The sequence below is a fragment of the Dermacentor andersoni genome, chromosome 3 (assembly GCF_023375885.2).
Source record: "Dermacentor andersoni chromosome 3, qqDerAnde1_hic_scaffold, whole genome shotgun sequence".
Classification (NCBI taxonomy): domain Eukaryota; kingdom Metazoa; phylum Arthropoda; class Arachnida; order Ixodida; family Ixodidae; genus Dermacentor; species Dermacentor andersoni.
The window spans coordinates 18,677,523-18,701,414 of record NC_092816.1 but is presented as its reverse complement, the minus strand read 5'-3'; the positions used below and the strand labels follow the sequence as shown (position 1 = coordinate 18,701,414).

Below are 23,892 nucleotides of genomic sequence, written 5' to 3'. Positions count from 1 at the left end.
TGATCGGTTCAGTTGCTATGCGGAGACAATTTTTGGCGCTGGGCCTTTTGATTGTGATCGGGATTCTCAGGATAGTGATTAGAAATGGGGAGGAGGGACATGTACGTCACTGAATCCTTTATCCATATAATTCCGTTTTTGTTCTATTCAGAAGGAGTGTCTTTGCAAAACGAAGGAAAACGGCCAGGACGGTATGGCCGAAAAATTCGTTTTTGAGCCGTTGATGTGCAATCGTTATGCCACATATGCGACTCGCACCCCAAGAAAATGGCAGTGCCTGACATGCAACCAAATGACGAGCAACGTAACAGGGCACCACACTATGCGTGCATTCCTTCCCCAAGCAGCAATTAGAGGAACGATGAATGTCTCAGAGGCACGCGATATGCAGCAAAGACTCGCTTGCAAAAATTTAAGTCCTTTTGTTTTTGACGAAATTTCTCATTACACCCTCAGTCAGCTGTATCATTTTGCTCCAGGGCCGAACGCAACCTGAGAGACATAGTTCACGCTTTTAACTTTAACTTTTAAATTTGTACCACTAGTCGGAGCGTCGTAATTTTTACTGCCCGCAAAAGCAAACCGCCAACTAAGGAAGATTCACCTTGAGTTTTTCTTGATTTACTGTGGGGGAAAGAGAAGAATACAAGAGGAAACAGTGTTCATGTGTTAGCAAGAGAAAACAGTGTTCATGCGTTAGTACGTCTGCTGCCGGGATAGTTGGTACATGACATTTAGAAATGGTTTTAGGGGCAAGAAGTAGGACACGGAGAGGCGCACACTCGCAACTGATTTTTATTTTCCCCGATGCTTCACTTATATACCCTCAGCATGCGAACAGGAACATACACAGCTGAGATCACATGAGATAGGAACCAAACCTAATCATATCCTATCAGCCAGCAAACTAAACTCATTTTGACGGAACGCTGATACACTGGTCACGAAACTTTCTGTTTTACATCGACTTTAGATAAGATCTTTAGGTATGTAGATGAATTTTTGATTGTTTTGAACAAACAACAGGACGGCGCCTAGACAGAGTGTGTTAAGGACAGATGAGACACTTTCAAACTGCTTGAACAAGGGCTCAAGTTTACCCACGAGCTTCCTACATTTGACAAGCTGCAATTTTTTAGACCTTCATCTCACCCTTCATGAAAACCATGTTTGTTGGATGTACCAACCCCGTGCACAGAAAGAATTCTTGCCGTTTCATTCCGCCCATTCGAAAACAGTAAAACGAGCTATTGCCATTACTAGCTTACAGTTGGCTCTAACTATAGGTTTTGCCCCCACGTCATTCAGGAAAGCTTTAATTTGCAGGTGTCCAGGCTTGGCGGGCTTTCCTGCTTCTTTGTTAGTTTCGGGGAGCGAAGATTTGTTGAAGAAGTTTCGGCGTGAGCCCAACAATGCTTCGGAAGAATGCGAAAAGAAACGGAAAACGCGTCCTGTTGTCATTCTGTATATACACAAAGTTGCTCATTCGTTAAAGAATGTTGCTTCTAGGTACGATGTACCGGTAGTGTTTTCGGCTCCTCGGAAACTTTCTCGCATTTGTGCGCGCCTGTCTTCTGTAAAAAGGGCCGAGTGTGTGAAGAACCACGTAAAGTGTATCTCGAAAAAAAATTTCCGCTAGCGTCGTGTATAAGATTCCTTTAGACTGCGGCAAGGTATGCATCGGCCATACTGGGCGTTGTATATATGACCGCCTGCGAGAGCATGCGCTATCAATGAACAATGGGACTGGCTCGCATTTGCCGTGTCACTGCAAAGTCTGCAAGTGTGAACCTTTGCTGGAAAACACATGCATATAACGAAAAAGTAAGGATACGGTGGCACGGGAACTAGAGCAGAGGCGGTGTATATCGGAAAGTTTGGTGACCAGTGTATCAGCGTTCCGTCATTATCTCTTCACGAGAATGAGTTTAGTTTCTTGGCTGATAGGATATGATTAGGTGTGGTTTATATCTCATGTGACTTCAGCTGTGTATGTTCCTGTTCGCATGCCGAGGGTATATAAGTGAAGCATCGGGAAAAATAAAACCCAGTTGCGAGTGTGCGCCTATCCGTGTCTTTTATTATGTTGTCTGTGTCTTATTTTTTGCGCCTAAAACCATTTCTAAAAGGGATGATGTAATTTATTTTGGTTTTGTTATTTCCTTTTTTTTCTTCCATTCTTTCTTTCTTTTTCGCTTTTTTATTGTTTTAAGGGAAGTAATATTTGCGTTGCATTGGGCGGACGAGACGGAAACCCCAAGGACAGACAGGGTTAAGCGCGATCTACGAACTGAAGGATGTTATAGTTCTTTTTTCATTTTTTTTTCTTGTCATTAATAAACGCAAGTTCTTGCACTAAATATATGACCTTGTATCAACGACTTTGTCTTTGCGTAATTGTCTTATGTCGGACTCCCCTGTCATTAAGGAAGTCGAGACCATGTGCCAAATCTTTCCATGTACCATGGCTTCAGTTGTCGTCAGCACTTTCATCATGGCTCCCCGCAAAGCGCTCACAACTGCGATTTATTCCATGCCAACAGCAGTGATCGCTGAACGTGTGCACAAAGACAATTCGCGAGGAATGCGGGATGAGTCGTCGCTGAACATGTGTCGTGTAGCACATGGATCGCTGACATAACCACGTATACATATCACAAAGCTTGCGGAAATACGAATGCCCCGCGTTGTGCTTCCACCGGGTCTACATGTAAATGTTGCCATTCCGGGAAACGCAGTTGTTCTTTTCAATCGTTTTCGTTCACATTGCGCGAGATTTACATGACGCCCGTGCTTTTCAGCGCCGACGCCATCACACAATCCGCGAACTGCTTGGGAAACCTTTGGCTGCAACTTTCTCTGGCCTAACGCACAATGCGGGACTCACCCAAAAAACCGTTGAAACGCGTCAATCGGTTCCTAATTCAGCGTCTCCCCAAAGCAAGCAGCGATTTGCTTTTCTTTATTGTGATTCCTTGCCTTCCGAACGCTTGTACTATAAGAGCCCGGTGCATCCAACTCTAGCGTGCCATTCAAATAAATATAAAGGAAAAATAAGGACCACCTCCCGGAACAAAGGAGTCTCTCGAATGCAAGCAGTTGCCGGTGGTGGTCATCGACAGCAGCCAACAAAAACACCTCGAATGTGGGAAACAAGCCTTTCCCAGAATGTGCGAAAAATCGCGCGTATCCTTCGTCCCAGATGAATGCATGCGCAGCCGAGGCGTCGTTTCCCACAACACAAAAGACGTTTTTCTCGCACGGCATTTTTTTGTTCCACCTTGGACCGGACGAAGACGCGTAAACGGGGTGGTTGACCAACACGAGGCCGAGTTGGCGCGCATACAGACCGCAATACGGGAAGGTGTCGGAGGCTTTTTTTCTTCTTCACCCAGGAAGGAGAAAGTAAACTTCCCTTATTCGATCCCCTTATGAAGAAAGGCGACCCTATCCCAACTCCAGGCGGTTCTAGCTGAAGGAGTGAAGAAGAAAAAAAGTGTTGCTACTATGAAGGCCATAAGAAACAGACGCGCACGCACACGCGCACCGGGTCGTAGCCAAACAACAGGTTATGAATTCCGAGCGGGATCTGCCAGTTCCCCCGTTCGCGCAACGCAAACACGAAGCCCAAGAAGTTTTTGTGTATGGCAGGGGTATGGTGCCAGAGGAAAAGCTGCACCCTCCTCTCCAACTTCAGCACATTCGCCTCTTCGCCTTCCCTCGTCACCCACTTACCCGCATCCCATTTTTTTTTACATATTCCTTTTTTAAGCCCCGCGCTCCCCCCTTCAAACTTCTTTGCCTTGTCGTGTAGGCCGGCGGACGCGTTTCTGGGTTTACTCCAGTTCGAGTCAGTGTAAACGGGAAAAAAAGCGAGGCGGGAAGGGAGAGGGAGCGCGGGCGAAGCTATTACGCAACGCGTACTATACATGAGAACGGGGCGCCACACAAAGCGGGAGGTGTTCCCCCTACCTGCTTCCCCTTGCCCCCCCCCCCCTTCTCCTCCAATGTTTTTTGTTTCTTTTCTGTGCGTGCGCTCGCTGTGCCTGCCAAAGAAAAGGGGTGAGTGTGGCGCGCGCGCCGCGCATGGGAGGCAAGTAAACGGCTACAAACAACCGCGTGGTTTTGGCCCCTTTCTGCGTGGCTTCCCGAGCCGCGTCCCCATTCTGGGCGAGGGACCCGAAGGGAGACGAATGGGTCCGCGATCTTAATCGGGACGAGCCCCGTTTTCCCGTATTTTCCCCGAAGCGCAATGCGGCCTCTCGTTTCCCCCATTTGAAGACAGGCACCCCTTTGCCCACTATACGCCTTTATTTTTTTTCTTGCAGAAGGGTGAGCTAAAGCGATGAGAAAGATAAAAAAATTGCTGAATGAAGCAGGGACGACAAGTGTATGTGGCATGCAGTTGTAAATCGAAGAAAAAAAAGAATCGGGAGGATGTGTATGAAGAACCTGCGCGCGGAAGGCATATCGAGATGAACGGCATATATGCCAGAGTGTAGAGCCGGTGTATGTGTGTATGTAAACCTTATTGGAAAGTGGAGAATATTACCCTATCTGCGCAGAGCCAGGAGGGCTGGTCGCACAGACATGGGCACTCCTTTATATTATTTATTTTTTTCTCTTTTCATTTCTTTATTCATTTTGTTTTTTGAAGGACGCACGCGGACGGCGTAATAAAGAGGTAGAAAGGGTGAAATATTGTGGCTGCAAGTGGCAGGCACCCGCCGTTTACCCATACGTGAAGTGCGGAATTTAGGGAAAAGAGGGAAAAAATAGAATAACCTTCCCGTCTGGGAATTCGACTATCGATTCAGCGGTGGCAATAGGGTCGGAGAGAGCAATTTTTGGTCGGTATGAACGACTTTTTTTTATGTTTTCCCTGGGATCTACGCAAGTACATCCCCCCAGCTATACGCGTGAATGCTGACTTTCGGCGGCGCGATTTGGTGGCGTGCAGGTCGCAGGCGTTCGACTTGCGCATTCTTGGAGCGGTTTTACTTTTTTCGCTCACATAACGCGTGCAGTGCGATGGCGGTCTGGCTGTGCGCAGGGAGGTTGGAGATCTGGTTCTCGCTGGGAACGGGGATATCGGCTGCCCTTGACGGGGAGCAATGGGTTGTGCACTTTGTGCAGCGATACGTGCGTGCGCGCGTCGCGAACCGCAAATTCTGGTTTCGGCTGGCTCTGGCAGAACCAGACTGAAACCCTTCTTTCGTTATGATCAATGAGTCAGGAGATCGGATCGGTGGAATCATATTGGGAATGACGTGCCCTCTCTCCACCCCTTGCTCATCTCATTGGGGTGCGTTCACCGCCGATTCTGTCTCTGGGGCTGGTCACGTGTGCTGCCTGGGACAGAAGCGACGTCTTGCACGCAGGTCTCTGATCCGTACACACATCACTGCGCTGCGTAGATATATGCTGTGGAGCAGAGGTGCTCACAGCTAAGTTTGGAAGCTATAGCATTTGGGCCCAAGGTCGACCACCTCCGTATGTTTCGAGGCGTCTGTCGGTACCAGTTGAGCAGAAGGCAAAAGCCGTTACTGCGTTGACCTGCTGGCACCAAATAAGGGCGACTACGTGTCACTAACGCACTTTTTTTTGCAGCGTGAGGAACAATATACTCGCTCGGACGCACTTAGCTTTGTAATAGTGCGCTAACTTGGCATGAGCACGCTCAGAAAATACTCTCTCTCTCTCTCTCCACACACACACACACACACACACACACACACACACACACACACACACACACACACACACACACACACACACACACACACACACACACACACACACACACACACACACACACACACACACACACACACACACACACACACACACACACACACACACACACACACACACACACACACACACACACACACACACGCACGCACACGCGCACGCACACACACACACACACACACACACACACACACACACACACACACACACACACACACACACACACACACACACTAAAAGCCTATTGTTCAAGGGGTATTAATATAAAATTCTAATATAAAGAAATATAGTGTTGAAGCAATTTTTGAAAAAAAAAGACTAAAAGTGAATTCGGCGAGATAAACCTGCTGCGTTTAAAATAGGCAGTTTAATGTAGGCACCATAGCGACGAGAAACACAAAATGTAAGTACGACTGAAAGGACAGCTGACGTTGAATAGAAAGCATTTTGGCTAGACGGCGGAGTTCAAACATTGCTTTACAAAGTTCAGCATGCAGTTATCATCGATGTTAAGCTGCGTGCATGAAACCTCAATACAGCTTTTCATCGAGGCTAACTGCATTCTGAACCGTCCCAAGCAGTACTTGAATTCAGCAGTTTTGCTTAACACGTTTATTGAGATCTCGGAAGGTCTAGCGTGAAACTTTCCAATGACGCAACATCTCAGCTATACACGGCTGAGAATAATGCGAAAGGAAGTAGACGAGGCAATGAACGTGGTTGCGACGTCACGGAGAATAAAAAAAAGGCAAAGCTAGCCGAGAACAATGGGCACCCAACGCTGTCGTACGCGTGCGTGATGTCATTGGAAAAGGAGAAACGTACACGAGGAAATTGCCGCTTATATGGTTTGCTAGCTGCGATGCTTGATTCGAGTTTTAGGTCGACCTGGCTCTTTTGCGCGTTGAGAATAGCAAATGAAGTTAGGGAACATATACATACGCGTTTCCTTTTAAGTGCTCGTATGTATGGCTTTGACGTCAGTGGGGGACGAAAAAGCTCTGGCTATATAATTGCAATCCTGCAACGACGACCGGCGCGTTATTTCTTTCGCCAAGGCTCATGTCGTGCATGCTCTATACACGGCCTCCTGATGTTTCCTCGTCGACGGCGAGATACGACGCAAAAAAAGTGTAAGAAAAGGAAAAGCGTTTGCTGCCGCACATGGTCGCGCTTTCGCCATATTCGTCCCATTGTTCTTCGCTTGGCACTCCATTGGAATGGCTGTTTTCTTTTAAGGTTATCCTGCGTACTTCTCCTCGGACGCCTGCAGCCCACCGGGGGTATAATTTGCTATAGGAAACCCTGGCGCCATGCACTCGTATCGCGACTGTCTGCGTCATTTCGTCCCTATGGCAAACGGTTCCAATTCTGCAGAGCTTCTTATCTCGAGTTCGTGGATTCTGAGAATGCCAAATGTTGTTCACTTAAGCGACAACCCTTTCCCCGTTGGCAACCCCATACAGAAGCCACGCGAGATGCATACACTATTATGCCGCCGCACTTGAGTAGCTTCGCTCTAACATGCTCGGATGTCATATAGGAAAGTGGTTGCGGACGTCACGTGGTCTTCGAAAGTTTCACGAACACGTGTCGCGAAAGTTCGGTCGGCTCGAACCTTTGCTTTACTTTTAGAAACTTCTGAAGCGATATACTCGAGCCTATTTTACCGAAGTTAACCTCAGGAAAGTCTGCTGCATAAGATGGCTGCTGAGATGATGCACGAACCTCTTTCGGATCGGGCACTCGTGCGTGTGTACCGCGTTCTCTGTGTCTTCTTTTCCATTGAACGGGCGTTTTGAAGCGTGCAATGGCGGTTCTTTCAGATTAACGCAGATCAGCGGTGAAGACGAAGAGTTGCGGTTATTTTTTCTTATTTGTTTGGCATTATTCTACAGGCCCGAGGTACTATACATGGGATTGGTATACATACGTATACAGAAACACTTGATTACAGGTTTTTGAAGAGATCCATGTTAATACAGCATTAGCTAATGTAATGCCAATGTAGAAATGATTATTAGCAACATGGAACAACATTATAGTAGCGAATGTAAGCTTTCATACACGTATTAAAGTATTTAAACGCTCATCACTTTTTACCTGTGACTTTGGGATTGTGGGAAGTGATGCATCTCGACGGAAGCGATAGATCTCGTGAGACTAATTTGCAACAAATTTTACACATTTGCTATTCGTCGCCGGTGTACTTTCTTTCGCTACTTTCACCCACGTAGAGTGCGCACTAGTTTTGGAGTCTTCTGGCACTGGTTTCTGTGAATGAAATTCATATCAATATTTCTGGAGAGAAGAATAGCGCTTCTTTCGCGATATATGAGCCGTTGGTATAAAGTGAAGGTTTCTTGACTAACTTTGAGCTTCACACAGCACATATGTGTATTTGCGCGCACGTGCGTGTCTGTTTTAACTCGTAACACCGTATCAAATAATATATAAACAGTAACCGCTCACAATCCTCCATTTTGATATCGTAAAGCTTTATTTAATTTGTGGATTCTGATTTGTTATGGATCTGAAGAGGAGTTCGTGATGCGATAAGGCTAGCACGAAGGATTACGGTAGCATTTGCATTCAACTCGGGCAAAATCCATCGTCACCGTGGCTCGGCTGCTCTCGCCAGGCCGCAATCTTCCTCCGGTAACGTGCTCGGTAGCACCGTGCTCGATAGCACCGCGAGCTGTCCCAGCGGCGGCAGCATCCCTTGACCGTCCGAGCACGCGCGAGCGCTCCCCGTTTAGAGAGAGGGCGAGAGAGCGAGAAGGGGCCGATGGGAGGAGCCAAGCACGCGAAGGCAAGTCCCCCTTCGAGTCACGTGGGGGATCGATTGCGGGGGTGTCTATCCCGCCGCAGAGGTGGAGGGAAGGAAGCCGTCGGGCGGCCGGATCTTTTCTCGATACCGATGGAGAAACTTGTTTGTCGGAGAGCGGACCCCTTCTCTCTCTTCATCGGGATGGGCGGCGATGGACCGACGCACGCGAAGCCACGATGAAGCCGCGCGGGAGCGCGACGCCATCTGTCGGCCGTCTTGAAAACCAATGCGGTGAAGTGGGGGAGAGAAGCGAGCGAGCAGCGGTAGACGGGCTTCGGGCGATCGCATGCCAGTCGCGCGTTTGGCTTGTATGTGGTCGTCGGCGTCGAGTGCTCGCAGCGGAGTGCGCTTGATCGGCGCTGATCGGCGGCGTTGCGCCCGTGTCGGCGACGGCGGCGGCGGACTGTTACAGCGGAGTCGTCGACATGCGGCTGGAGATGCCCTGTTCGCAGAAAGGTGCGTTCTGTGTTACTGACTCCCTCCTCCCAGAGCACGCATACTGCCTGTCACGGTCAGCACGGTGCGCAGGATCGTCGTCCGGCGCGCTGCGACTTCGGCAAGCGCACGCTTTCGAGTACAGACGGCGTCCGCGTTGTTTTTCGGAATTCCCCTGGTCATTCAGATCGCGTCCTTATTCGCATCGAGATTTCTTTCTCCGTGTGATGGTTTTTGCTTTAGGCTGCCGCTTTTCATAACATCGCACAGAGACCCTTGGCGCTGCAGCACTAAGTTTCAGAGTCGAGCAGGCTCCCGCACATTACCCCAAGGCTGATATTCAGAGTACGTATAAAGTTGTTACGTTTCTTTCGCCTGTAAAGTATTTGTTTTTCTCACGTGTTACTTATACTCCGCTCGAAGCCCGTAGAAGACGAGGACTACGTTGGCCTGATGTCTCACATTCCGTCCTTAATTATGCAAAGCCGAACCGGTAGATATTGTCCCTATGCGCCGCATGTCTTCCACTTTATTTGTTTGTTTTTTTAACTAAGGCTTTTCTGAAGACAAGATGTCATTCGTGAGACCAAGCCGCGCAATTCGCATCACGCTCTCTTGAACGCATGTGATTTCGAAACTTGTACACCAGTGAGTTTCGACTTGTCCGGTTACACTCCGTTGGACTTGCGCTGGTGCGAACCCGAGGCTCGAAGCTTTTCTCATCGGGAGCCTGAGTTGCACAGAAAGAGCAGCATTCGTTCGACAGTGCGATTTTTTAATGAGTTTCTGCCACCGGCAACATATGAACTGTTAGGAAACTTATGAACCCGTGGTTAAGATTTCTTGAATGTTCACACACAGTGCGAACATCGAAAGTCTTCGTTGGTTCCCACGGGTCATTCTTAAGCTGTTACCGTCTGCGCACCCTTTCCAATTTCAATTGGAGCTTTCTTTTCAATAATCGTGCACGCCCACGTTTGTAAAAGCCGCGATGTCTACGGATCTACGTATACGTGCGCGCACATGCGCGGTTCACGGCAGCGCAGCGTCTCGATTAATTCTTGTTGCGAATTCATTTCTGGCTTTTTTTTCTCGTATTTACTTGGCGCATTAAGTGAAGGGTGGCATTCGCCTGACGTCTGAACTCAACTCGTGCTGACCCATCTAGAAGGAACAGTGGAGTTGCTTCGGCCTTGCTGTTGTCACGGTTGGTATATTCTTCAGCGGCCAGCGCGAAGCCAGGCATATGCGTCAGCGCGACGGCTGCGTGTTAAAGCAGCCCTCGGTAACGCAATAATTTTGTTATATCCGGACAGAAGTCGGATGCTTCTTCATAATAGCGTGCGCCCATTGCTCGGTGCACTTTCATTCGAGCATCTTGCAGTAGCTGCGGTCGGTGCCTCATGACCTGCGTGCCTGCAGTTTTGGAAGAAGCTATTACCATGCGTTTGCGTTTCTACTTTTTAAGAAAGTAGGTTAACATCATTGGTCATTGGGAGGCTGATTTTCGCAATGTGCAGTTATGGCTTTATTCATATTTATTTATTGAGGAGAAACTGTACCTATAATGAGAATTCTCATTGTACAGATTGAGTAATTTCGCTGAAACGTGATTTCACTGAAACTTGTAAAAATAAAATAAGTATTAATAGCGGCTACTGTTGCCAATTCACAGGCTGATGTATCCTGGACTCGTGACTGATAATATCTGATATTTCTTTCGGTAATCCGTTCCATCTTTCCACACTGTTAACTGCATCGAATAGTTGTCGCGTAACAGAAGTTTTGTGACTCAAGGCGGGGATACACAAAGGAACTAGTTCGCGAGTGCTGACCAATGATAAACAGCTTCTGTGACGAATGGCTTCGCGGTTCCGGCTATTTATGCTTACAAATTTTTTTTCGACCAGTCTATATAAGGTCTACAGACAACCATATATATAGAGTTTGCAGACTGTAAAATAATTTCATTGGGCTGTGTTTACTTCACAGGAAGCCTGTGGATTATATCATATTATATACGAGGCTATAATCCGTCGTGAGACAGTATGTGGAGTGATGGCCTGACAGTTATAAGCAACTTCTGCCATAAGACACCGCCGTCTGTGTTTAGAAAAGAGCAATAATCAGTAGTTAGGTATATATATGTATATGTCTGTAGGCTGCGCTAAATCAATAGTTTAATGCTAAAATAATATATTGCGGGAACGAACGTCGGCTAATGATATTCACTTCCTTCGCTGTAATATCTTCGTTAGCTCTGGTTCATGCTCATAGTTAACGTCGTCGAAGGCGTTTAGCGCGTTCACACTGGGCTAGCGGAGGCGGTGTCAGTGAACTTTCGGCAACAAAGGCGTATGCGTATCCAGAATCTGCGCGACTGCTTGCCTTTATTCTCAGAAAGGTTGTTTGGAAACTGCACGCTCTGCAGATGAGTCACGCAGAGACGTAAGGAAATGCCGTCTCCTTGATGTAAAATAGATTCGCCTATAACGCGTCTACCGTGCGTAAATACTGGCAGTTATTTCGCCAAGACTGCGGCGCCAGCATTTATTCGCGATTGCTTAGAGGAGCGCGAGCGGCGCCACGGTTTTGTTTTCGCACCTGTCATCATCGTTTATCCATCCACAAGTTTTGATGTTTTCATCTGTTTAGTTCGCTCTTTCAGAATGTACGCATAGAAGGATTCACTCGCATCACGTAAACGACTTCTTCAACGTCGGGGAGGATCACGCTCGCCCTGACATGTTATTCCCGACATCGGCTTCAACGCGGGGAGCGAGATTATTTACCGCGATATTTCGCGTCACAGCCATGGCGCATTGTTTCTACATAGAGTGGTGCCGCTCGGGGACGAACTAGCCCATTCTCACGAAAACTAGAAAGAGAGAGAGAAAAACCTCAGTTCGGAAACACTTTCGTTTCGTTGCATCTTATTTGCTAATGTTGCCTTGTGGGATATCGATCTGTGTACCTATGTTTATAAACGTATATCAGCATCGTGCGGCACTGAGCCTGAAACTCGGCTGGCCCGTCGTCGGCGCCTAACAAATGGCGCGGTGGCTGTGTTGTTCAGGCTGAGAACATTACTATTTTATCGGTCCCTCTTCTGTATAGTTACTCCTTTTATGCACCACCGACAGCTAAAGCTTTCGGAAAGTGGGAGTGCTGAAAAGTATTTATATATTCTTATACCTATAGGGCCTAACTCCCATCAGCACCGAGCACGCCTGTCATTTCCACAGTGCAACAACGCAAGCGTTGGCTGCTGAGCCGTTTTCGAGGCATCCGAATACCCCACACGCTGTATATTCCTCGTCGTGCGGAAGGCGATGCCTCTGCAGCAATTAGACATTACTCAAGAACACGGGTTACCTATTTACGTGGTGTCCTGTGTCCGCAGCTAGATGCGTGATCATAAGGTGATCACTAGTTCCGTTGTTAAACTGTTTCAAATCAGATACCGATGTATTCTATATTCGGCTTTTATCGCTACTTCCCTATCCAGTGCATTTGTGGAATCCCCTCATTGTTGGCGTCAATTAATTAATTTTTGTCCTGTCTCGTCCACGTGTACCTTTATTGTGGGACAGAAATCGATATTGCCATTTGAATGCCCTGTCCTCTTCAAGGGAGATTACCGTTGGGCTATAGTTTGTACATGGTGCTCGGAACGATAACGGCAGCGTTCTGTCCGTCTCTCTGCATAGTCGCGTAAGTTGGCGCTGTTTTCGCTCTAGCGTTTCTTTTGTTGTCAGAATGGGACAGTTCAGGTGACCGCCGACAGTCGAGAGTGTTGTGATGTCCGCGGTCTCTCCTCTTCCATCATACGCCTGCTTTTCGAACGATGAGATCAAACCAATATATAACCGGATCGTTTAAAAAAGTGGCATCTCTCCTCAATGAGAACGGTACTGAAGGGATGCAGGGCGAGCACCTTCTCCTTCCCTCTTCTAAACTTCGCTTACTGAGGGGGAGCGGTTCCACCGAGGAAAGAGGGGCGGGGGGGGGGGCCAGTAACGTGCGTCGTGCAGGCTGCAGGAGAGGGGCGTGGCCAAGGAGAGACGAGGAGCGCGCGCGCGTGTCGGATTACAGCTGCGTCGGCGCAGCCGCCGCGCTGTCCGCTCGACGTTCGGCATCCGCTCGACGCGATTCGACCGACGCCTTCGATCGCCCGCTGCTCGGACGCCGCCGAATCGCCTCTTCATCTCGGCACCCGCCGCGAGGCGCACCGGCATCTTCTGCGCCTCTCGGTGGACGCGATGCCCGCTAGCACCGTCTACGGAATCATTGGCGTCCTATGGCTCGCAATCATCAACGCTCAGCTTGTGGGCGATCGCGGCGCTCGATACACATCGTCTGACCTTGCCCATCACTGTCCATAAGTGACTTTCGCTGCTGGTGATGGCATCAGGTGACTGCGCTGCCGCGGATGAAAGCTTGTCTGGTAAGGCGATGGGACAGGCGCACTATATTTTTGTACTCCCCCTTCTCCGCCAATTTTTTAATTCTTATTGTGTTTGTCTGTTTGCAAATACCACGTGCTGGTAAAAGGAACCGGTTTAAGAGATCACAAGGTAACCGTTCTCTTCGATGAACGTTAGTTGTTTCCGAGCTCACTTTTTAATGCACTACGTTATCAAGAAGCATATGGTAACAGTATTTCCATCTCCTTCAAACTCGTTCCTATCGTGATTTTGAAGTGTGTAATGTACTTATATCCATTCATTTCGCTCTTCATTTCAGTATATCTGAAGCGTCAATGTTTATAATGGCAAGATACTCTTCCCAGTGTGTTACGCCCTTTTCTTTAATGTTCTCCCTTTCTGCTTTGCGGTTTCCCTACTTTTCTATAATCTCATAAACTGAAGCGACGAACCTATCACCAAGAACGTGCGCTGGCATTACGGACAAATCATCCCACGTCTACGGGAAGTACAGCGCACAGCTCCACACGAACGCAAACGTGTATACCGAGCGTTTCGCGGAGATTTACCTGCAGCGACCGCGTTGTAATTCATGCTTCTTGGTGTCGAGTGTAGTAGATGCAGTGAATTGCTATCCAAGGGCACGCCACAAACGGCTGTTTTTCCAGGGAACACACATGCACGCGCATCGAGGCCTTGGCATAAGTCGAGCGGTCGTAAATAACCGCGCGCACGGGCTGTTGTAGGGCGTGGAAACGCATATCCGCGTGTCTGCATTGTAGATCCGCTCACAAAAAAACACTAACAGGTTTACGAATAGGTGGAGTAAGTGCCGAATGATACGCGGTGCAGGCATAGTCGTGAAGACTGAATGATGCACCTGGAGTGTATTTTCTCAGGCTTCGGCGTATAGCCGCGTACGCCTCGTGAATCTGCTGACATAACCTGTAATGCTCATGTTGCGATTATTCGCTACCGTGTTACTGAGAACGTTATACCAGCGACCAACACCTCGATTATGTAGCCATGACCGGTACATTTATTCTTCAAGAACAACATTCAGTCATTGTTTAGCGATACAATTTCGTAAAGTGCTTTAAACTGAACCAAGCTGTGTCAAACTTAAGCAGGAGTTGAAACATAGTGCATGTAAATGGTGTTATGTTGCATGAAATTCTACTAAGTGAGTGGTTACTACATTGGAAATCAGTTTGCATCCTTAAAGGTCCTTAAAGGTCCTTTACACCCTTACACCCGTGAGTATATGGTGTGAGTTATAGACAGAAAACACCCTTAAGGGTGTAATTCGGTTTACAGTACAAGCAATGTATTTACTAAGCTATATAAGTGAGTCGTTATAGCTCGGTGCTGTCCCGTCGTGTTCCCCATCGTTGATTCGTCTTTGTTTTGGGGCCTCTTCGTTTCTCAGTCGGAAGCAACCTTCTCGCCGGAAATTCAGTAGCACGGTAATTCCGTCGAGTTCACCTGCATGGTGGTCGTATATGGTGTGGAACGTGATACCAGCTTTTGCTCACAATGTAAAAAAAAGAAATACAAGAAGGGAGGGGATAAAGAGGTCGCATGCAGTTCGGGGTGACTGTGTAGCCGCTGTGCTTATGTAAGAATAATTGCGGGCTGGCATTAAGCGAGCTCGATCTTCACCCTGCGTTCTCTATACAGCACGGTTGAGTGAAGATGTACACTTTTGTGTTGTAAACATTACAACCCACACATAACACGAGGTTGTCGAGGACTGTGTAACTATCGCGGTGTAACTTGGTGCCTATAGCAAAAAGGATAGCAAAAATAATATAACCTTACCCATAAATCCACCTTCGCGTCCACTGAGCTGTCCAAAATGTTTGCTTCATCGATTCAGCAATTGGAAGTGTCTCTTTTTCTTGTACGTGTCGCGCCGCTTTGTTATATTAACCATTGACGGCTGTCTCTTGCTGCTTTTGCGATTTATTATGAGATCAATGGTTGAACAGTATGGCGGGATCAAGTCGTCCGTGAAATCAGTGCGCAGTTAGTTATCTGTCCTTCACTTATCTGGTATCAATTGCTGATATCGTTTTAAACGTTAAAGCAAAGCGATGCGCGCACCCTCGATCTGAACCGAGCTAATGCAGACCGTTTTCGAATGAACCTGCCAACGTGAACATCAGTATGCAGATTCTTGCGTTATCAAACGCACTGTTTTCGAATGCACCTGTCGACGTCAACATCAGTCCATGTATACATATGCCTGAACCTTATCGCAACGCGTCGAATGGATGCATGGCTAGCCTGCATCATCGTTTTTCGTTCCACGCATAGTATGTAAATACCGGTGCGTCATCACTGCGTTGTCAAGTCAGAAACAAACGTTGCAGAAGGCTCGCTTTTCGCAACTTCCACAAAAAGCATGAGACGACGCCATCATGCTTTTCACTTCCCCGATATATATTTTTTTTTCTACACCAAAAGTAAACAAGTACGCGTAGGCAAAAAATAAAGTGTCACTTGAGACGTCTGGCGCCTGTGAAATGCGGTGAAAGCACATCTCGCTTTACCAGACCGTACTTTGAAATCCGTATAGAGGTGCTTTGTTGTCACCTTCGCCTCGATAGTGCGAACTTCAGCGTTCGCCAAGTGATCAAGTCACTATGAGCATCATCGAAAAGCTGCCTCTTGTAACGCTAAAGCACGGCTGCCTATGTTTGCGGTGAACCGGAGAAAGCGTCTAGCTGGTGACATCATTCGGGAAATTTCGTATTCTTGTGTTATGTTTTCTTTTTTTTCTGTGAACTAAGTTTTCAGCTTCAGTCTTTCATTAAGCACTTTGGCATGTAGGTTATCACTAGGTTTCACTACGTCTTATCAGCGTTTGTCAGGAAATGGCAAACCTAACTTTCATTACGAAAAGTTTTGCGAGCACTATGACAGCATACGCTGCGCAATGATCAACAAAGCCTGCATCTGGTTTCCGCATAACTACATACCATACATCTACTCACAGTAGATTTTGGAACGCGGGCTTCGAGGGATAGATGGTACGTATTGATCGACCACGTTTACTCTTGTCTGTGCAGCCTTATCTGCAAGGTGTGTCAGTCTTCGATTAAAAAGTCCGCGCCCTGTAGAATTTTTTTTTTTTTCACGCCCTCCTTATTATAGGAACACAGGCATTTGCGCAGTCTGTTTTCGTCCTAACGTAGCCGCAGGTGTCGAGAATCGAGCCCGCGACCTCCTGCGGAGCCGCTGAATGCTATCTATGTATACGGGCTGATGATTGTTAAGTTTTAAGGAATTAAAAAAAAAGGCCTGTTGCAGGTAACATAATTCTTGTCCTCGAGCTGTATTGTACAGAGAGGCGGACATTGTTCGCACGAGAAATTAAAACACATATTCAAGTAATTAACAAACATTCACTAATATACTTCTTAATTACTTACTTTACGCCACACATGGCAATTTACGAAACGTAGCCGGTGAGTTTGCAATGCGTATCCACTTGGAATGAATTTCCAGAGTGACACCAGTTTCGAGATATCCGCCATCAAACTCGCCTTAAGAATGCATTGTTGTTCCATTTACGATTTCCTTTTTAAGTGCTCTTTTATGCACTGAAGCACAAAAGTAACTGGAACGCCCATTGTGCGAATTGGGGTCGGGCATGTCAAAAGGGGTAGCTGGTCCATGACGTCGTCCGACTCATCCACGCTAAGTCCGTTGTTGAAGGGAGGAACTTGTTCTCATGGAGAACGAGGAGTACTGGGTTTATTTACAATATCTACTTGAAGAGTGGAGAACGTTACATCTCATCAGTCTAGCATGACTGAAGTGAAGCAAGCCGATGAGCCGAAAAAGTCCGCTTAAATCCCCTCTGTCCTCCCTAGATCCCTAGGCCAGGGAAAACAGCCGCCCCCCTTCGTCCCATAGGAGCGTATAAAGTCGTTGAAGAACCGGCGTTGAGGGCGAGGGTTCACACAATCACTCCGGCACCTTTGTTCACTGAACACACAGAAAGGACGGGAGCTTCGTACACAGTGATTGTCACGCTTGACTCAAGCTGGTGCGCCTTGGTTCCTGGGATGACCCAGCAATTAGGTGGAGCATCTGTCAGACGACCGTTGCGGTTACCGGAATCCGTGAGGGAACGTCTTAGAACACCCTTTTCCAGGAGTTTTCTTGCTCCCTTTGGTCTATGAAGGCGACAGTGAACCAAGCAAGGATACTCGGTCTGTCAAACGTGTCTCGCCTTGCTGTCGCCGCATGTCTGTCCGGGAGTGACGCATTGTTTTGTTAGCTTCACGAAGCGATTCGTCGCACTGGTGCAAGAGAGGCCAGGAGGTCACTACCCCTGCTGGCCGATCGTAACACCATTTATTTCGTCCCACACTTTGGGAAATAATATCTCGAAACTGGTGTAAGTAATCCTGGAAGTTTGCTTCAAATGGATGCGCCTTGCAAGCTCATCGGCTACAATTCGTAAACTGCAATGTGTGCTGTAAAGTAATTAACTGAGCAGATAATTAGTGAATTTTCGTTAATGTGTTGATTATGCGTTTTCATTTCTCATGCTAGTAATGTCCGCCTCTTTGAATAATACAGCTCAAGGACAAGAATTATGATACCTGCCACACGCGATGTTTAAAGATTCCGTAAAACTTTAAAATGATCAACAGTATACCTACACTCTTAAACAAAATTACACCATTTGAGTCATATCTTGCCACACAACAATAATCGTCACCATTCTTGTCCGCATTTCCTTTCTTTAAAGCTGCGAGCCCGGTACTTCCTAGTAACGAACGGCATGCGCGTTATCAGCATGACATAGCATTGCCGACAAGAAAGTAGCGCTGTGTTCAAGAACGGAAACGCAAGCAAGGTAGATGACGATTTTTGTTGTGTAAAAAGTATGCACCGCAAAGAGTGTAAACGTTTTTTTTTTTTTTTGAGTGTGTGTAGGTGCAGAAACTGGGAAGCTCGAAAGGACACCGACAAAGTAGCAGACGCAGTATGGTCAAGCGTTTTGTGTCCGGCTCCTTTCGATGTCAGCAGGTGCCAACTCGCCCACATTTCAGTGCTTCTGTATGGAAGTTACTCTATCTTGTCTATTATGTTCTGTGTATTATAGTTATTAATGAGCTCGGGAAGTTCATCAAAACACTTTGAACGAAAAAAAGAAACAAGCAACTACTCTCCACTCCAGCTCATTAATCTATACATAATTGCAATATGCTCGAGGTCGGACTTTAATCCGCCTACGTTTATGTACAGTCGCGAGCAAAAGTCAAAGGACCACGGTTGTCGCGAAAGTTTTTTTTTTCTCTCTTTCTTCGCAGCCTATAGGCGTGCAGGTTGAAATCAAGTGGCACAGCTTACGTGCGTCTCTTCGACCAACGCAATGTATTGAGACAATTTCACGTTGCGTGTCAGTATCAGAAGAAATTTATATGTGGTGCTGGTGACATGCTCCACTCACTTTGGTTCCCGGCTGTACAGAATGCGTTCATCTGCGTTCCCTGCAGGGCTTGCGGTGAAAACGTATTGACTGCACTTGTCTTCTGTCCTCGGCATATGCCTCTTTCGTGTCCCGGCACCGTTTCTCTATCCTCTTTGTATGGCTGATTTTATCACCCTTGGCTGCCGAGCCTGCTGCGAGAAAATTTAGGTGGCAACGACACATGCGTCTATCTCCAAGGTCTTGACCTCAACTGCGTTGGGCCGCGCCCCATTACGAAACATGGAGCACCTGTTGTGGAAGTGTTGAAAGTTACGTTCTTCTTACTTTACTGGTGATCCATGTGAGACTTTGCAGCGAGCCGGTAACCCCCTGCTTCTGTCTCTCAGTCTCTGCCGATATTTGTGGGCCAGAACCTCAGCAGCAGCTTGTGTCACCTTTCTGCGAGTATATAGCTATAGCGCAGCTTTGACAACGTAATGCATCACAGTGCTCGCCCTTTAACGTAATGTTACCTTTGACAGCAGTGGGTTCCAAGTGAAAGTGTTCATCACTCACATTTGCTTTTGTTGCAAATGCAGTACCTGCGCCTCTGCAGTGGGGCGCCTGCTTGACATTAAGTTGTGATAGGCTGCAATTGGTTCGATAAAGCGTCCGAACCAATTCGCTGAATTCGCCGATTAAGCGTCCGAACTACCAGGAACAAATAGCAGGCTTTTTCGATAGATTTTCTTCCTTTTATTTTGGCTGTTCTTACATCTTTCATGCTTTTTTTAATTTTTCTTCTGATCATACTGCGTCTGTGACATCCCCAACTGAACTATTTAGAGTAGCGGGGCTCACACTAGGTTTTATATTAGGTAGGTTAGGTTAGGTTAGGTTAGGCCGCCTGTCAGATCGGAGTGACGTGCGCAGCGGCCTGCCCTTACGCTGCATGCCTCGCGTTGTCGAGATACACATGAGCTTCGACGCGTCACGAATCACGCACTCGACGTACACCTCTCGCTCGTGCCTGGCCGTCCTTCGGGCAGTGTAGTACATGCCCTGTAAAGGAAGCATCGCGAAACCATTTTTCCGCTCGGCGCTCCGTTGCCTGTGCTCCTCCGCCTCGTCCTCCCCTCCGCCGTCGCTGTCTCTAGCTGGCGATTCGTATAGTATAGCTACACGGCCAGCCAGGTATAGGCAGCGGGGGCCGCCGGTCGTAAATCAGCGCCGGATCGAGGTGAGGGTCAACGCTTGAGAGCCAGACGCTCCCATACACGGCTGTTCATCATTCCGGCGCGGTATTATACTCCTCCGCGCGCGCGCGCGCCTATGCGAGCGTGTATGCGCGAGCGCCGATCGCGCCGTCTCGCCCAGCACGCGTGAAGCTTGTAGATTTTAACGCGGCTGTGGTGACCGTTATACCTCCGCTACAACGCGGCGTCGCTCGTGCATTGGTTTTCGGATGCCGCGGCTCTGACTCGAGATGAAAAAGAAAGAGACTCCGTCGCCAAATTCTGCGGGGCAGTCTGTGTTCAGCTCTTTATTTGCAAATACACCTGCCATTGTGACGTCCATGCATGACGTGCGAATGAGAGCGACGTTTTTATGTTCAGGTCTACACGTAAAGCGATCGGCCATCTGGAGTTTCTTGCGGACTAGTGCACATAGAAAATACTTTTATCGAGCTGTTATGAGAGCAAGATACATAGCGTCATTGGCTGCGCCAGAATAAATGTGTGACGCATTTGAACAGTAAAGGCTCACCTCAATTTCTCAGAAATGCGCCGTCCAAGTTCCCTGAATGGCATTAAGATAACGAATCAGGCGTATACGGTGTCGCAAACATGCAGTACCGGTTTGGCGCTCCCGTCCAGGGACTGGCCTTCATTTAAGGTTTGACGACTCACCAAGAAGGGAAACTTTAATTCATTGTATAGGATAGAAGTGAAATTTTAGTCTGTGGCTTTAAGCTATAATTAAGTAAGGAATGAACAATGTGATTCAAGTCGTCTTCTGCGCGTATACTTCCACATACTTTCTCCCAAATAAAAGTAGCGAAAACTAGCTGCTTAATCGGTTAACCTGGTTTTACGCCTCGAAAGTGGACTGTTTGAGGCGCCGCAGAGGAAGACTCCAGATTAAGTTGGTAATTTGTTAATCGAGGGATTTTTTAAACTGGACAGAAAACCAAGTACACGAGTGCTCTTGCATTACGACCCTTGTCAGCATGCAGATGCCGAGGCCCGGAGTCGAAACCGAGCTAAGCAGCACAACGTCATATAACCCCTGCGCTACTCGCAGCGGGAACCAGCATTCAAGTGCATTATAATAATTTCCAGTGACAGAAAAAAAAAAAAAACGCCAAAGAAGGAAGCAAGTGTACAGAAACGCGCTGACGGGTTTATTTCCTGACGCTGGCGACCGCTTTCTGACCACTTGCTTCCTTCCTTGGTGTTTGTTTCGCTGGAAATTTTTATAATGCACGATCGCCTTAACGCAGAACCAACTAGCCCAACTTTCAGCTTTAAATGGAATCAGCTGATATGAGTCACACAATATTAAGTAATGCATTAAGTTGTATTATAAGGTGTCCTTAGAGCTAATAAAAATTAAATTATGAGATTTTACGTGCCGAAACCACGATCTGATTATCAGGCACGCCGTAGTGGGAGATTCCGGAAATTTGGACCACGTGAGGTTCTTTAACGTGCACCTAAATCTAAGTACACGGGTGTTTTTACATTTCGCCCCCATCGTAATGCGGCCGCCATGCCGGGATTCGATCCCGCGACCTCGTGCTTTGCAGCCCAGCACCATAGCCACTAAGCAACCGCGGCGGGTATTAAGAGCTAATGCACGGACAATGAAAAAGTTATGACTGTAGAATGCAGACTAATTTTGCTTAGAGTGGAAACTAGCGTCATAGTTGTTTCCGTCACGTACGTTTCTCGCACGAAGTGTCCTTAAGCATTTCAGGCATCAACTGTTTTTCTTTTCTTCCCTGGGGATGTGGATTGCCGGTTTCCTTAATTAATTCCGGATAATTCAGTTTACATTTACGCTGACTCGCGAACACAGCCAAGCGTTTGCCTTCGTTCCTGTGCGAACTTCAATGGAAAGTTGACAGGATTTCGGATGCCAGTTAGATTCGAATCGGCACGCTTCTGGAATCTTTGCAGCGGCAAACTTGTTCGCCGCACGTTTAAGACAGTCAAGCGAAGCTCCACTTTGCATGCATAGTCAATTCCGAGCGTCTGAATGCTGCATCTTGCGTTGCACGGGCTGGAGTTCACTGCGGACGTGTACACTTCTGGGAACAGTAAATTATATTTGAACCCTTATAGTCATGCGGACGAAAAAAAAGAAAGATAACAGGAAATAACTAAATAAATAAATCGATTTGACGGCTTATTCTCGAGGTCGTGGCAGAGTATACGCAGAGAGTGAATGGGTCCACGGCTATAAATTGAACTGCTTGTCTTTCCTGCGTTCCTAATTGGTCAACAATTAATTAACGTCGAGTGCCGATATATTTTCTTTTTCTATTCTTTAATACAGTAACTTATGCTTTGTTATCGAGAGACACGGGGGGAGGAGGGTCAAAGGATAAAGCAAGGGACGTTAGGTTTTTATAAAAGCTCCACTATTGAGCTGAATTTACGGCTCTGTTGCGCGATCGCGTTGTCTGACATTCACGTCGGCATTCGGCGAATTGGTTTCTGTGCAGGCGCGCGTGCTGTGCACAACGAGAGCTAATAAAGCGACCGAGTTCAAAAGAAGGTATCGAATGTTGCGGCGTGACGGAATCGGCTGTATACGTCAAGAGGCAGCAGAGCCGTAGCGGGAGCGATCGCCTCGGCTGCGCGTCATTCGATTGATTGATAATGCGGCATCGACAACACAAATAGCAGCAGCTGCTGCCAGCTGCGTGCTTTCTCATTTCCCTTCGCGTTTTCATGGTAAGTTTCCGCGCACGCGGGATTCCTGGAATTTTTTATTCTTAAGAATCTATAAGCATTAATATACATATGACGTGCATAGATCCGCGTGGGCGCCGATAATTCAGGCGGCGACATTTGATGATCGTGTTTAGAGCAGGTGTGAAACTATTTCCTGGAAGCTGCACTAAAGCGACCTGATCGAAATGGCCAGCGCATTGGATCGTGCGCTGACCTATATGAGATTATTAAATCGCATGGTTGTTTTCGCTGTTCAGCGCACGCAGGATCGAGTCCTGTGTTTTTTCGTCTATCGCCGACCCCCCGCAATATCTGGAACGGCGCTCACATAGTTGGTGGCACATATTTCAATCACCGAATGGAGAGGCAGACCAGTTCATGCAACTATGGCGTGCGGACGATTTTATCCGAAACGAAGAGTCGCCGCCGCGTCAGTGTTTTGGAGATCGCGGCATGGGCATAACGCTACAGTCAACTACACACCGGTACTCGTGGACGGCTTACGAACAGCGGAACAGGCGCGTATACAGACGCATTTCATACTGATACGTTAACGTGACGCCATCATGTATGGCAGTCAGAAGCTTCTGTTGGCAGCCTTTCTTCCAAGAAGCTGTTAGCAGCATATTGTTTTACACAACAGCGCCAGTCGGCCAAAGCGAAAAATGGGCGACAGCGAACAGCAGTATAGTAACACAAGTGGTGTACATCCACCTTTATTTGGGCACTATTTGTAGTAGTCCACAGAACAACTGACAAATCTGCGACCTGTCTTAAACGTGTGCCATTCCTTGTAGATAATAATGCACTTTGCCTTCTGTTCTTTTCAAAACTAACGCGGTTGCAGTTATACGTAAAATATTTCTCTCGGATACAAAGACGGATGCATGAGATGCCGTATATGGAAGTGATGGAAATGGCCTGCCGTCAGCTTTTGTGAAAGTTTACACTAAATAGACGTAGACCGCTGTGACAATTGTGACGAAAAGCCACCTTGAAGTTCGCTTCGAATTTCAGAATTTATGTATTGGTACAAATACAGAAATATTG

General features: G+C 47.4%; 1 protein-coding gene across 5 annotated transcripts in view; it reads left to right on the top strand.

The window, feature by feature from the left end:
- ct (homeobox protein, cut) overlaps positions 1 to 23,892 on the top strand; it is a 205,648-nt gene that overhangs the window by 70,180 nt on the left and 111,576 nt on the right. The window contains exon 1 of one of the 5 annotated variants that reach the window (XM_050169093.2): positions 8,775 to 9,040. The exons of 3 other annotated variants lie outside the window; for them this stretch is intronic. In XM_050169093.2, the coding sequence (XP_050025050.1) occupies positions 9,010 to 9,040 (31 nt within the window). In that variant the 5' untranslated portion in view covers positions 8,775 to 9,009. Of the gene's footprint in view, positions 1 to 8,774; positions 9,041 to 13,056; positions 13,467 to 23,892 lie in introns of those variants that run through there. One more of the 5 variants, XM_050169092.3, reaches the window with a different exon arrangement.